The following is a 15,957-nucleotide window of genomic DNA, read 5'->3' as shown; positions in this document are numbered from 1 at the left end:
AGTTACCTGTCATTAATCATTACAATATGTATTGAGATAAATTGTCCCTAGTTCCTGCTTGTGTGTAGATAAATTTGGGGTTTATACAGAGTGTTCATCTTCAGAAAAGGCAAAGTTTTTAGCCTTTTTTTAACAGCATACTGCCTAGAGAGCACTTAAGTTTCTTTGTGAAGTTTTTTAACGTAATGAAATAAAGTTTTTGAATGAGAGCTAATGGTGAAGTAATGAGGACTCATGTCTCAAAGCAGCAATGCAGCAAATTGATGTCATGCTTCCTTACAGAAGTAGCTGTATAGTGTTACTACTCACTGACAAACCTTTCAGTGTAGAATGGAACAAAAATGATTAGAAATTTGTGAGATGAATTTGCCTAAATTTGTTAGGTGACCAGTAGCACGTACTACTCTGTCATAAGAAGGTGATCCTATCTAACTAGCTTAACAGGAAAAGTGTAGAGTTTTAAAATTAGAAAGAAGAGATATGTCATGTACCTATATTAAGTAATTGGCACCAATGAAGTAATCGTGTTTAGACAAGAACTGCAATTCAGGTTTCATTTCACAGCTTTGTTTTCAAACTTCTGAATATATTTAGCATCTTCCTATTTTGTTTGTGTGGTGTATTTATGCAACTAGATAGGATTACAGCTAAACTATTTCACATTAAAGATAAAACCTGTACATTTTCTTGCACGAAAGACAGTTCTTCAGTTTGATTTACAGGCACTGAAGGACTAGTCAGCCCCTTTTGTTTGAAGAATTACCTTTTCTTGTAGCTCATATAAATAATAAGCTACAAACGTATGGATAAATATTTTCATTGTTGGGAGTTTTGTTTAGGTTTGGGGATTTTTTTTTTTTTTTAAATAAAATTTCCTGTTTATATAAACTCACTGGGCAAGTTTTCGTGGGATTTTTCTTCTATTTTGTAAAATTACATATAAGCTTATCATTAGCAGTCTCTTCTCTAGACTTATTTTACAAACTTCTACAACATCTGTCACCCCAACTTCCTGTTCTGTGCATTTCTTAGAAACTTTTCTGAGTGGATAATTTCTTACACAATTAAAAGACTTTGAGAAACCTGCTAAATTATGTAGTATAATCTATATGCCCTACTTATGTTGGAATGCATCACTTTAGCTCTTCAATTGGAGCAAGCACTGGAGCTGCTATAAATAGTTCCAAAATCTGATTTCAGTACAGACACATTATTATTAATTTATGCAAGGCTGGTAATTCTGCCAGCATTTGTTTGTCGGGATTAAAATCCTGAGCTTGAGGACACATGACAGTAGCTTAGAAAAACTGGTGCTGACAGTTCTGCCACTTGTAGGGCAAAGCTGGAGCTTGTTGGGTGGGAAGACAGGCATAAAGCCTGTGCAAGGAAGAAAGAAGTTCTTAATGTGATGGAAGAGTTCATGTTTGGGGGGAACGAGTTCAATTACCTATTTCTTAGAGCATGTTTCAGTCCATAGCTGGGAACAGAACCCGAGATTCTGAAACTTGTTAGGCCCATGAACCACCACGTAGCTCTGAAACAGGTGGCAAGGTCTTTCTCTTCTACTTTTCTTCATGGGAGGTGGTGTCCTGTTAGGCCTTTCTGTATGGTCTGTTGGCAGACAACTATATGCAAGTAGATCTGTAATTTCCAAACTTATCAGTGACTTGTCAGATGCTATCCTGCAAAATTTTTATATATATGTATATATATTTATATGCTGTTGAGAAGACCTTAGGAAATTCTTTTCTCCTATGTGCATGTTTCCAGATTACCGATACTCAAACTGAAAAGAAAGCAAGCAAAACATTTGGTCAGTGTTGTATATACAAGTGTCAGCTTTTAGGATCACCTTGCTTCTTTGTGACTTAACTTTTTCAGCAGACTGAACAGTGCTTTTGCTGAGTATATATAATTCCCTCCCCCTCCTTGCTACATGCTGCAGAATCCCTACCTTGAAATCTGCTTATTTGGTTTTTTTTCATTGTTGGTGTCCTCAGTGCTGGTAGGATTGCTTCTCAAACCAGAATACAAAATATAACTACAGGAAATAAAACACAAGAACATTAAGATCCAGAGTGATGGCTGAGCCAGGCCATCTAAACTGATAAACTAATTTTTTTTTTTTTTTTTTTTTTTAATGTATTAAGGGTCATAATGAATGGTCACAGTCCAAAAGAATAGCTCAACCTGAGAGTGAGTTAAGAAGCCTAAAATAGAGGGATGAAGAATTACTCATCTGCAGAAAGTTTGGCTTGGGTTTAGAACACTGTAAACCAATGAAAATTATTGAATGCTTACTGGGGGCAGATGTTATGCTTTGAGATTCTAACAATGAAAATATGTGTTAGAACTTAAAACTGTTTACCTGAGTGTTTTGTTAGAAATGCCTAACATCTTGTTTATTCAGCCTGCTTAATGAGCTTTGACACTCTGGAGAAGTCTGCAGTTGCATTACTGTTCCGTATGGTCCTCAGAAAATACTATCTTCTTTTCAAAACACAGCATACCTGGAGACCTTGAATTACTTGAGAACAGCAACTTTATTAACCAGTTTGGTAGCAGGTGGATGCATCTAGCCAAAGGTGGCTTTAATAAAACAAATGCCTTGTTTACTTAAAACATTACACCAAATATTTAGTATTTTGTAAGCAACTTGTGTACAAAGCATTTCAGTTGTGATTCCAGTAGTTGTCTGTTCAGCTGCTCAACAGCTTTTGTTATCTGGGTGCACTATTGGCTGGCCTCTAAACCAAAAAAATGGCACCGTAGGTAATTTGGCAAAATATTCTAGAGGAGAAATCTCTGTATACAGCCCTAAACTTCAGTATTTCATAGTAGAGCTTTGGAGATTTGCAGTTCACGCTTTTTGTCTAGTTTTCTCTTACTGTCCTTTGTTATAAATCTCTACTAGATTTGTGTCTAATGTTTTAATTTGTATTAAAGTATTATTTAGTAGTTTTAAGGTAGCTACCCATCTGAAATGTTTTTTATTTTAGGTTTTTTATTTTAGGGTGGTGGGGTTTTTTTGTTTGGTTTTTTTTTTTTTTTTTTGTATCTAGTCAAGTGTTTGACTTGACTTTACAAGACAGTGTTTAACTTAATGGGGGGCTGGCAGAATTGGTGTGTGTTGTGTTTTAAAATATAGCCGCTTTTGTGTTCTTACATTAGTTTCACTTGCTAATAAGTCTTCTATATATAGTAATAATGTATAGTCTTATATAATATTCATAAGATAAATGCTGCAGAAGAGCCATCCCTTAAGAAAACTACTAGAAAGGTATTTTGCATTAAAGTCATTCAGTAAAATAAAGAAAAAAAAGTTGGGAGATTTGCAGTTTGAACAACAGCTTCCCTTTCCTTCCAGTCACAGGACTGTAATTACCAGGTGATTTGTGCTGAATTTCTGGCCTAGTACCACAGCTTCAGCTGCAAAGTGTGTCCTCCCCTTCTTTGCCACAGTGTTGGGGTATTCACCTGTGAGGGGAGGGATGAGATTTGGAATTTCTTAATGCAGAAAAAGTGGTTTTCCTACACTCTGCTTAGGTGTTTTAACCACTTCTGATCTATAAAATTAAGTATTATATTTCTCTTAATAGTTTTGTTTTATTCTTATTTCATTCCAACTCTTATTTCAGAGAAAGGACAGATTTCTGCTTTTGCAAGAAAATGGTTAGAAGCTTATTTCCAGAAGGATGCAAGGTTATTGGAGAGAGTACTTGTCCCTAGAATCTGGTGCCTGGATGCCAGAAATGGGTATTACTTTAAGCAGTGTTTCTTGTGGTAATCCTAGATGACTCTCCAGTCAACAGTCTGTCTCCGGAATTCTGTCCCGAGTTATGTGAGGACATGGTTTCATGTTACTGGTTTATCATCTAGTTGCCACTAAGCAGGTACTTCTGCTCTACCTTGCCCCAGACCAGTTTCTCCTTGTTGCTTTGCCCATGTCAAATCTAGTGGTCTCAGTGCTGTGTTTTTTTACCCAGTTCAGTTGATGTGGTGCATAGAAAAAGAATAAAAACCCCTTCTGAATAAAACCTTTTACATGATGATTACCAAGTTCATGGATACTCCTAAGCTGTTCTATTTAACAGCAGTGTGTGAGGAACTGTTATACCTGAAAGACTGTGTAGTATCCATTTGTGTGTAATTTGGGGGCTCTTTGGAATGATGTGATGTGTATCAGAAGTTTGAAAACACTGCCAGTTTCTCTTATTTGGAAGGCTTATTAGTGTTCAACTCCTGGAAATTTAAGATTAGATCTAGCAACTAATTCCCAAAGCGGGTAGGTGGTAAATGGAGAAAGAGAAATTGGCAGTGATTGTGGGGGAGGGAAAACAAGAAAAAAGATGTAATCAACCAAAACCATGAGAAAAATGTAAATGTTGAGCAGTACGCTTTATAGGCCTCTCTGACTTATGAGTTATTCCACATAACAGGGAAGGAATAAAAACAGAGATATTTTGCTGGTGCTGTTCTGAATGTGAGGTAAAAAAAAGTCTATGTTGAAAATGTTTATTTCTGGAGAATATGAATTAGGTGAGTGTTGGCATTGAAGTACAGAAAGCAAAACTTCCTGATAATACAGACGATTCTAACCAAGTTTCCCTTTGGGGAAAGGTCATGTCTTTATATGTAATAGGTCTATCTTGGTTGTCATTTTGGATGTTTTCTTCTGTTGCAGTGATAGAGCTAGCACTGAAGAGAGCAGACCTGAAGATACTGGTGCTGCCTTTCTCCAGTCTGTAACCTTACCCATGAAACACATATTCATGACATGGGACAGGATTTTGTGGGCTGCTGGTTTTTATGGAAACAGGAATGGAGGCTCTCTTTGTAAGAAAGGAGCCAGTGAGCAAAATCAGTGTTAGGTGTACTAAAGAGTTCCTTAGAGTTGACTGAACTGCTCGGGGGGGGGAAAAAAGGTTAGCTGTGTTGTTACTCTGATGCTTGGATTGTCTTGTCTTAGAGACTTGGAAGTCTCTACGTGTGGCCATGTTTCTGAACTTTACTGAATTGTGAAAAATAAGCATCTGGTATTAGGTCTTGCAGCACATAAAACAACAAAAAAACCTCAACCAAAACCCAGCCAACCAACCGAAGAAACAACAGTAAAAAAAGAGGGGAGAAGGGGGAAAGAAAATCTACCTAAAATAAAATAATAAAAACCAAACAAAAAAAACATGCAAACCTCCAAACACACACAAAAAAGCATGAACAAATAACTCTTCCTCCTCCCTTCCCCCCTCCCCCCCAAAAAAACCCCAGCAAACAAACCCACAACCAAAAAACGTTCACGTCTTTCAGGCTCAGTTGTTTTTTGTCTAACTTTGACTTGGGTAGTGTTTATAGTAAATGCAGTTTGTCAATCTTTAGCTACAAGTTGTGTTTAGAGATACTGTGAGACCAAAATCACCTTTTAAGACAGAAGTACCTAATTTACTGTTCAAGTGCAGTTGAAACTAAAGTGCTTGACTTCAGCAGAGGCAGTGGCTTATGGTAAGCTCAGCCACCTATAGAGATATTCTGTTCTCAGAAATTGTAATATTCAGATTCAAAATTCTTCAAAATTTCAATTTCTTATTTTTCTTTCTGATTAATTCCTCTTCTAGAGTTAATTTTTCTATGTGCATGCACCAAAGATTTTATTATCCCTTGGAGATAATAAAAAAAACCCCCAACAAACTAGCTTCTTTCACATAAATTATGAACTATTTTTTAATTTGTTTGAAAAATCCGTAGCTTTTTTTAAGAATACATAAAAAATCTTCTTTCAGTTTTTAGAAGATTAAAATCAACCTAATTGTCTTAAATGCCAGCATCACTGAAAAAAAAGGTCAAGGTGTTTATTCTCTCCCCACCCCCTCCATAATTCACCAAAACTAAGTTTGCACTGAAATTGTTGGGAATTATTTTTATTATCCGTCTTAACTAAAATATTTGTTCTTTCTTAAGAAATGTTTCTTTGAGCTATGAAATTTCTTTCTCAAAAGTACAGAGACACTCAGCCTCTGAAGTTAATGGCTTATAATGATTATGGGGCAATAACGGTATTTTGAGAGTAGAATTTTGAGAATAGAGCATCTATGGACAGATAATTAACACTTTTCCAACAAGTTGTTTGTGCCAGAATATTAAAGGCACAAGATTGTTTCTTTGCCTAGTATTTGAGTATTGTTTGAAAAGTGATCTTAATGTGTTATCAGCTGTATGGAGTAACTTAATTTTGGTTTATTTGTTAAGCAGCTGCGTTTAATAGGGGGAAATGAACTCCTCCAGAGAGACTGGTATTGGGAGGGAAACTTATTTTCTTTGAACTTTCATAACTTCACCATTTCACCCTGCTGTATTTTGATCTTGAGAAAGAAGGGCAGAAACAACTCTGAATTGCCTTTTTTTTTATTTGTTTTTCTAAGCTTGTCATGGCTTTGAAAATCCGTTGTGGAAACCATTTTCTCAGGAAAGAATGCACCCAGTGCATTGTGTCTGCATGCCATGGAAAAGGAGGTGGTTTGTTGCAACAGCAACTCTTGCTTTAGTAATATACCTTTCATATTTACAACAAAGACAACAGACAGAGAAGGAAGAGTGCTATTTCCTGGAAGAAAGGGCGAGAGGCTGTGATAATGCAATCAGATTTTAAAAGCAACATATTACTACCGGCTTTTGTGACCCATCTTGCGAGCTTTTCTTTGTTTGCTGAGTACTCAGTAACATTGTGTGCAACAGGCTCATCTCCTTTGCAAAGGATATTGTATGTCCAGGTCTTTAATTTCACCTGGGTTTTTTTATGTTTGTTGCAAGTGTAATATTGGTTCCATAATGAGTGATACTCATTTGGATAGATGAAGATTAAAAAGATGAAAATTCTGAAGTTTCTTGGAATTTCTTGCACGTTGTTATATTAGCGTGGTTCATTAAATTGGTCACTAACTGTATCTAACAGTTAGAGGAAATCTAACCTCTTGTTCTGCTGAGATTGAGTAGCAAATTTTGTGTATGCTTTCAGTTGTCAGAAATCTTGGGGAGCATTAGAAACTCAACTTTAGGAAATGCATTTGACTAATGGATCACTCCTTCATTTTTCCCCCTGCAGGTTCGATCTGTGGATGAGATGAATCATGAGTTTCAAGCTCTTGCCCTAGAATCTCGGGGAATGGGAGAGGTAATTATTGACAGCTGAAAATCCAGTTGGTTGGAAATGTTGGTAAAATTTAAGAAGTCTTAAATAATATGACATGAATCAAAGGTCTTCTCTTGAGACCAGTTGATTTCTCAGGCAGCTGAAGGTGAAGATAAACTATGTACTTTGGAAGAACACTGAGATGGTTATTCACTGGATTTACTGTGGTATTGTGTTGGTCTGATTTGATGACTGATACTCTTGGGGAAGTGACAGGGTAATTTATTTGAAAGTTTGTGCAGCTCTGTGAAATGAGACATGTTCTCAGTATCACTGTATCTACACTAGTGAAACAATTGTTTACTATCTCTGAGAAGCCAAAGAGACTGGGATCTGGAAAAGGTCTGGCTTCCAGAAAAAGTGAAACTGGCATACCCTAGCAGAAATGTGTGGTTATTTACTGGTAATTTTATTGCTAATTACTCCTTAAAAGAAGATTTTTAACCAGGGAGAAGACTGCTATTATATAATTTGGCTAGAGGGAAGAAGGACTTACTTGCTTCATTTGTTCGGGGTTTTTTTGCTTGGTTTTGAGTTTGTTGTTTTAAAGTCAGTCTGTTTGGAGGGATCACAGAGAATGACTTGGCTCTTTCAAAAGCAGTTCCCTGAACTGTTTAGAAAGTAATCAACGTGCATTAGGGTTACTTGCCCTGACAGGACATGGTAATGAATTAAATTCATGTTGAACTAATATTTCATATAATGATTCTTTTGTCTTGCCAGATATTTACCTAATTCAATTGACAGTTGAACCAGTGACAATATTTCAGCTTAACTTTCTTAAAACAATAGGACCATGTACAGAAACCATAACTTATTATTAAAAATCAAATGCCATGTTCTAGTGGCTGCATGTTTCTGAGCTGGCACATGGCTATTCTTGATTTTTTTATTTTTCTTTTTTTGCTTCAGTGAAGCATTTAACCAGTCAGTTGGCTTTTCAGCAATTTTTGCTTCGTCCAGAGTTCAACGTCTGTCTTTAACCACGTGCTTTTGAAGAAGCACTAATAGATGAAGGCCTGTTCTTTAGAAAGCTGAGTAGCTGCATTGGATATGCTTGCTTCCTTCTGTCCATCCTGTCCCCCCCTACCCCCAGCTCTTAAAACTCCTTTTGAAAGGTAAAGGCGTTAGTAGGGTATGTGTGATAGTACCAACAGTTGTGATAGAGCGAATGAGTAAAATTCTTATTTGTGTTTGTTCTTTTGCCACCCATGATGTACTCTGAAAGATTGAAAGCAGAGAAAGTGAAGGATGGCGCAGATGTCTGGGTATTGAGGTATATGTGACTGCTTATACAAGTCTCAGATGGAGGGACATACTTCTGCATGGTTATGATTTAATTTGTTTTCATGGTATTCTGTGGATCTGTGAAGATGTTTCATAAAAAAAAAAAAATCACACCAAAACCCCAAAATTCAAATACCCCTACACACAAAAATCCAGAGTTATGTTACAGTACTGTAGCATCAGAAATTGATACTATATTGTGACCCTGCAGTTACTAGGTTATTATGTATTTGATTTCAAGTTTTGTACAGGTATCTTGGGGTAATACAGATTCACACAGCTAGGCTAAGTCAGTAATTTTCTTACTATATTGCACAAAAGCAAAGTAGTTCTGGAATAACCTTCTTTTTGATTATAACCTTCCAAAATATTATGGGAAATGTCCTCATAAATACCTTTGTAAGCTAGGACTGGTAGTTGTATGTTCTTAGGTGATGCCCTCTGTCTACTTTGAAAGGTGTGAAAGGGAGGTCATGTCAAGTCTGCTTCTAGCTATTGGGAAGTTGTTCTCTTCCTCGTTTTCTCTGTCTGGATAGATTTTTCTCTGAACTGAAATTGATTTCGTGTTCATAACTCTAATCCTTGGTCTTTTTTTTTCCCCCTTCTGAGAATCAATACTTGGCGTTAGGAGGCTGTTAAGTCTTGCTTTTCACATCATTACTAGAATCAAGACTGTCTGTGAATCCTGAGCAAGTATGTCTTCCATGTGCTAATGCAAAGTAATGTAGTACAAAATCTGTTTTCATTATACCATAACACATTTTGGAAATAATACATACTGGAGATCCTTCTGTTAAGCAATCCATCTGAGCTGCATTCAGATGGAGCCTGGTCTCAATCACTATCAGGACTAGGACAGTGTAACGTGAGCCAGTCGTACTGTTTCCTTGATCTGTTTTTGTTTTGCAATCCTTTGTTAGTTTATTCTGTAAAGAAAGAGAATAAAGTTTTATTAGCAAGAGATCTGCTGATTGCAGGCATCCTTCTCTAAATGTCTTCTGAATTTTTAGCTCTTAGATTGGTTATACACAGATAATGCCTCTGGCTTCAGCTCCCAAAAGCTATCATGATCCTTGAGGTCGTGATAATACTCTGAAGAAATAACGACACATGGTGCTATTTCTCTTCTCTAGGCATCTGTTATTTGCTATTTCAGGGCCAGCACAGTGGGCTTTGGGTCTTTTTGTGTGACCTAATGCAGGCTTATGTAAAACCTACTGCCAAACAGAATATCAATCCAAATATTTTTTGATAATGTCTATTCTTATAGTAACTTAGAGGATGAAAACACACACAGATTTCTTTTGAGGTATAGTGTATACATTTCTCGTGTCAAAACTTCATTCAGAGAACTCATAGAAGGCTCTGTAGGATTAACTTCTGATCCTAAAAATTAAAAAATAATTCAGGAGCCAGTAATTGAGTCTGTGCAGTTACTTATCAGAGAGCTGGTTAAGAGGCAGCTTTAGCATAATTGGTAATTATCTTTGTGTAGAAAAGGGCTTTATTCATCTGGCAGAGACACAAAAGGGATCAGTGTTGATACTGAAAAAGACACTTTTAGTGTACTGTTGGAAGAGCTTTGTAAGAAATAGGGCAATCTTTCTCCATTATTTTGAATTAGAATCGGGTATATCTTTGTGAAGTTTCTTTTTTCTTGGGTTAAGTGCAGGAAATCTTGAGCATGACACATGTTATCAAAGTATGATGATATTAGCTACTCGTGTTAATTTGTGATGATTTCTTGATTAAGTCTTTTTCAGTAAAACTAATCAAGTGTTGTTTTTTTTTCCCCTGGTCTGTTAAAGAGGAACATACTTGTTTTTGTTTTCTGAAAAGTACTCTTTTGAGTTCCATCATTAAGAAGTTGATAGCTGCTGGGACTCCTGATTTACATGGCAATCCAATAGTTTGAACATCCCTTTAAAAAAAGCATAATGTATGTCATACCCATCATCCGTCAAAAAAAAAAGTAAATAATAGATCACTGGGCCTTGGAGGTGCAAAATTGTAAACTTTAAAAAAAATCCATTCATTTAAATATGAGGGACTTATGTAGCGTTTTTAACACAAGCCTTTCTGTAAATCTGTTTGATCTTCAATAGGATAGAGTTTAAATTTAGCCTCGTGAGGTATAGATGATGCATTATGTCTTGTGTTAAAGATGCTGTATATTCTTTGAGTACCAGAGTACATGAAGACTTCAAGCAGTTGAATATGTCTGAAATTTGACAGTATGCATATTTGCATATTGTTTCTAACATTGTTTTTCTTGGATACCTGTCTGATAGTGGAAGTTACTAATTTCAGGCTAAGCACACTTTAACATAATGCTCATTTTATGCCACCCAGGATATTACTGGATCTGTTTTATTCTGACACAGTTGTGTGGTTCTGACACCTTTGCTTCTGTATTTCTCGTAAGTCTTATCTCAGCTGGACACACGTTTGAACTTGTCTTAGACTGAATTTAAAATAAAATGTGTTTCTCACACACACACGGTTTCTCAAAACCAAGGTTTCACAGATACTAAATTCTTGCATTCTGTTCTACCACTATCCTACAAAATGACAAATCAATAGTACTGTAAACTTCTTATGATATAAAGCTAAAAAGATGAGTAGAGTGCATAGGCTGATCTGAAATTTATCATTTGCATTTAGTTGAACAGTGGTTGTAAGGTTCCATGAATCTGTTTTTCTGTCCTCTGATGGCTAACTTCATCCTTTAAATTTGGGGTAAGTAAACTTAATATCCTGGTGCTCCCAAAGTATGCTTGGATAACACCTGGTGATGATTCTGTCACTCATGGATGAAGTGGGCATCTCTTCTGGGACAGGTTGCAGCAGTGTAGTGCTCTTGCAAGCATAATACTCTTCTGTAGTTGTGTTGAGCTTTGACTGTTTATCGCCTTCCACCCTGAGTCCTGTGCTAATGAATTTATGTAAGGAACCCAGGAATGTCAGTAGGTTAGGCAGCCAAAATACTTTTTCTGATAAGAGCTCTTGGCAGCAGAGAAAAACAGCAATTGTCAATCCTTAAGTTACTCCAGAGGAGCTTTTACCACTTCTGTTTCAGTGTTAATGTTGGAGTCTGGCAGTCTTTGCTCTTCTTGAAGCTGTTTTCATGAGCTCTTTTGGTGCTACACTAAAATACCTAGTTTAATCAGGGCTCATACTAAACAGCAAAACTCCAGAACATACTTGTTTATTGCAAACAAAGCTTTATATGAGGTTATCTTAAACACACACACACACACAAAATTTATAAGATTTTAAATTGAATGTGACATTTTCAAAATCTGATGGATTACAGTGCTGTCTTCCCTAATTTTTTTTCTTTCTTTGAGTTTTGTTTCTTTAAGTTGCTTTCATTGCAGTTTCAGTTGGGGGACCTCATAAAGTACGTCCCTGGCCTGAGAATACAGACTTTTAGATACTTATTGAAGAGAAAATGTGATATGCAGACTTTGGCAGTTGCGCTGCTACCAATGGAAAAAGTTAGAGGAATAAAGAAAAAGCACTAAAATAAAAGTAAAGAGAATGCTGACATTTGAGATATTTTTTTGTTGTGCAGTGCTTCTGTCAAGTCACATGAAGTCTTCTCAAAGACAGTACAGTACTGTCTAGTGGTACCAGTGGTACTGATCTAACTAAACCTTCTGCTTTAGAAGTTGTACAGCTAAATGGTATGTGGAAATTGAAATCTGAATGTCACAAATCTGTAACCAGCAGATCCCTGTGGTCTAAAGGAGCTGATTTGCCACCATGCCCTAACATTTGGAGCATGATGCATTTCTAATGGAACAGAACTTTAAAATGAACTGTTGTTGTTTCTGGTTATCACGATAGCATTAGTTAAAGGCCAAACTTTTGAACCTACGTGGGAAGAAGGCAGTGTTCATTAAACTTTGAGAGGATTGACATGGTTTAACACAGGGATTAATTTGATGAGTTTTTTTCACAGCTGCTTCTGTCTCTTGCTTATAACTTCAGAATCTCAGTCTTTTTGGGGTCATTCAAGCAATTTCTTTATACAGATTCAGCTTCAGTAAGAGAACTTTTAAGTGTTTATTCCTTGGCAGTGTGTGCTTCCTTATGTAAAGCTGACTTTGTTATTTCAAATTAATTACTTGCATATCCTCTTAATAACCATATTTTAAATAAACCCATTTCCTCTTTTGGAACAGCTTTTACCGGCCAAAAAGTTTTGGGAACCTGATGATTCAGCAAAAGATGGACAAAAAGGGATATTCCTTGGTGATGAGTGGAGAGAGACTGCATGGGGAACTCCTCGTAAGTGACTGATGTATAGCTATTGAAAAATTAGTCATGTTTGGTAAATGTTATTTCGAAGTAAATTAATATTATAAATTTTATTTATGTATTGGATTTTATTTTCCTTCAGTTTTAATTGTGAAAATGTATATTGCAGTGGTGCTTGAGTGCCAATAACACTTCTTGAAACCAGGGTTTAGAATTTATTTAAATTTGGACTTAATATTGGTTTAATATTGCCTCTGTAATAAAACGCAAAAACATTTCAAGTTGTATTTAAAAAAATACAATAGTTTAATGTATTTATTTGTTTTTAACAGACCATTCTATGTCCCAACCTATTATGGTACAGAGAAAGCCTGGACAGGGTTTTCATGGAAACAGTGAAGTAAATGCTGTATTGTCTCCACGATCAGAAAGTGGTGGCCTTGGAGTGAGCATGGTAGAATATGTGTTAAGTTCCTCTCCAGCTGATAAATTGGATTCCCGGTTTAGGAAAGGAGCTTTTGTAAGTAATGCAGTGTGTTAAGCTTGTCTGTTATGGTCTTACTGTCTTACATGGTTTTGTTTTCTACTCTGTTTGTCTATTTTCCTTTTTAAACTCTTTTGTTTAGAAGGAAGTGTGTATTCACTATCTGTCTGTCTTCCTTGGTTGGAGGGGGCAGAAGAGGGAAGTGGTTTTGGAATCTTGACTAAATAGCTGTCTTTAAAAAAGTGTTTTCCTATTGCTTTTAAATAAAGGAAGGAAAAAGATTGCAAATAGCCTAATTTAAAATGTGTGATGGGCTTTATTCTAGATCTTTCTATTCTGTGTTTCCATGAGGATTTGTTGTGTACTAAATGTGTTAACTGTGTAAAATAAACTTTATCTAATTTGAAGTGTTACTGCTTTAACAGCACCGCTATAGTTAAGGTTGAGTTAGCTCTTCCATTATAAATCTTGGCATTCCTTTTCACATTTTGGCAGTTATTAATTGCATGTGGTTGAAACTTGATGACCAAGTTACCCACCAAATGCAATTTCATTGAAAATAAACTGTTTGTATTGTTTACGTGCACTGTAGTGTAGAATTAGGTCACCTTGTGGTGCTCCTATTGTGTTCTGTTCAATATTCAGAATCAAACAGATTCTTTTTCCTCAGGGCACTAGAGATGCTGAAACAGATGGACCTGAGAAAGGAGATCAGAAAGGCAAGGCTTCTCCATTTGAGGAGGACAAAAACAGAGATCTTAAACAAGGAGATGATGAGGATGTTACTAAAATAAATGGCAGAGGTTTGCCAAATGGAATGGATGCCGATTGCAAAGATTTTAAGTAAGCTTTTAACTGTTTCTCAAGAAGACAAGCATGTCTCTTAAGAGCATTATTACAGTTCTGGTTTATGTGTCAGCTTTAAGCATTATCCAGCTGCAGAGTGATTCTCCCTACCCCACGTCCTCCCCTTCCCACTGTGCCACATGTTTCTTAGGATGTCAATGTATGTGTCACTTCTCATGAGACAATTACATCTTAATATACTAATTTTTCAAATATGGGTACCTTTAAAATGTGGTGAATTAAAGAGGGATGAAAACTTTAACCCTTTTAATTTCAAACTAAATTCCTTTCTCTCTGCTGCTTCTTAATACTCCTAGCTTTTGTATCTGATTGTTTTTGTAGAGAGTAAGTCCTTCAGAATTTTAATTTTCCTTTTAATTTTGCTAATGGTTGCCACAGCCGAACACAAATATTTCCCCACAAAAGTCTTCATAGAAACCATTAATTTGACTAAGGAGAAACAAGGTATTTCCCTGTTCACGCAGTTTAATGTCACCTATTCACAGTATAGAATCGTGGTGTGGTTTGGTTGTTTTCTTAGGGGAAAAAAAATTGGACCAAGCTCAAGCTTTTGAACTGTGAACTCCTATATGACAGCACAGCCAGCCTGTTTTTTCCTAATACTAAGCTGCATTTTAAATTGGGTATTTTTAAAGGACTAACTTTTGTTTCTAAATGACCGTGATGCATTTGTAACTTGTCATATAGAAGAATTAGCAAGATCAGAAAACCAGAGTGCTCCTCATAAATTTGTGTTAATGTGATGAACATGACTGAATAGTTGTGGTTTCATTACTTCGTAACTGAACAACTATATTAAAATGCATGTTTGAATTCCATATGTAAGTATTTCCTACCCTTTAAAAAATGTATTTACCTGAGGCTAAGGAGGGATTCTTCAGGTCTATTTTTCAAGACGTATTATTGAAAAGAATGTAATACCAAGTATGTTACAATTAGAGAGCTCAGATTAGCTCCTTTCGGATGCATGCTGCAATATGCACAATAAACAAAGTTGCTTTCAGTATTACATGTAGAAAATACACAATAAATTTTGTCCTGCTTTTCTTTACCAGTATCTATTTCACTCTTGAAATAGTTGCTTGCAAAGCACCTTTCATATTATTTAAAGAGATAAATTATTTAAAAAAAAAAAAAATAGGTGCAAAAAAGCATCCAAAGCCAGTAAACCTCTCAACAAAAAATAAGGCCATCTAATTTAAATGGGCCATATAAAGTGGTGGTATAAACCCTCCAAACAGAGGTTTATAATTGAAGTATTGACACAACTTTAACTATAGCAACAGAACAGCACCAATGTAAGGAGCAACCTATATTAGGTAAACATAAGTATTAACAAAGAAACTTTGTCCTGTCCTCCTCCTTGTATTCTTATTGTACTTACAGCTTTTTTTTAAACTATGTACTTAAATAACTGCCTTTTTTCCTGTTGTTCTTCACTTTGTTGATGCTGTACGTCACCTGGGAAGAATAAAGAATATTAAATGCCTTCAAACTCAAGTTTGTATGTTGAGCAAGACATAGTTGCTAGCTAGGATACTTAGGTGGTAGCCAGTATGTTGTAGATGTTCACATTGTTACATTAAAAAAAACCCCAAATTCTAGTGTAAGTGCTTTGTCTCTAAAGTATTTTGTCCAAAGTAATAGATGATACAGTATTGTTGAATAAACTCAGTAAAAGACTGCTTTCTAGCTATACAGTTAGAGTCGGTATCAGCAAGTACATAAGTATTGGCAGATTTGTTTGCATAAATCTTGTGCGTCAGTGAGGAACAGATATTTCAACCTTGGGGCCCCGAAGAGGGAGGAGGAGAACAAGTAGTACTAAGGCTTTGTCTCTGTCCTAGAATTAGCAGGATACCATACTGGT

The 15,957-nt window shown here is 36.0% G+C and overlaps 1 protein-coding gene across 1 annotated transcript in view; it reads left to right on the top strand.

Moving 5' to 3' along the window:
• Positions 1 to 7,100: 7,100 nt before the first annotated feature.
• The window catches only part of PUM2 (pumilio RNA-binding family member 2), a gene marked incomplete at its 3' end in the record, with an annotated part of 36,597 nt that continues 27,740 nt past the window's right edge, over positions 7,101 to 15,957 (top strand). The window contains exons 1-4 of the mRNA XM_010017503.1: positions 7,101 to 7,165; positions 12,661 to 12,766; positions 13,069 to 13,256; positions 13,891 to 14,063. Of these exons, the coding sequence (XP_010015805.1) occupies positions 7,115 to 7,165; positions 12,661 to 12,766; positions 13,069 to 13,256; positions 13,891 to 14,063 (518 nt within the window). The remainder of the gene's footprint in view (positions 7,166 to 12,660; positions 12,767 to 13,068; positions 13,257 to 13,890; positions 14,064 to 15,957) is intronic.

Source organism: Nestor notabilis, unplaced genomic scaffold, assembly GCF_000696875.1.
Source record: "Nestor notabilis isolate BGI_N333 unplaced genomic scaffold, ASM69687v1 scaffold32566, whole genome shotgun sequence".
Classification (NCBI taxonomy): Eukaryota; Metazoa; Chordata; class Aves; order Psittaciformes; family Psittacidae; genus Nestor; species Nestor notabilis.
The sequence above is the reverse complement of the archived record's forward strand: the minus strand, read 5'-3'. Positions and strand labels throughout refer to the sequence as shown.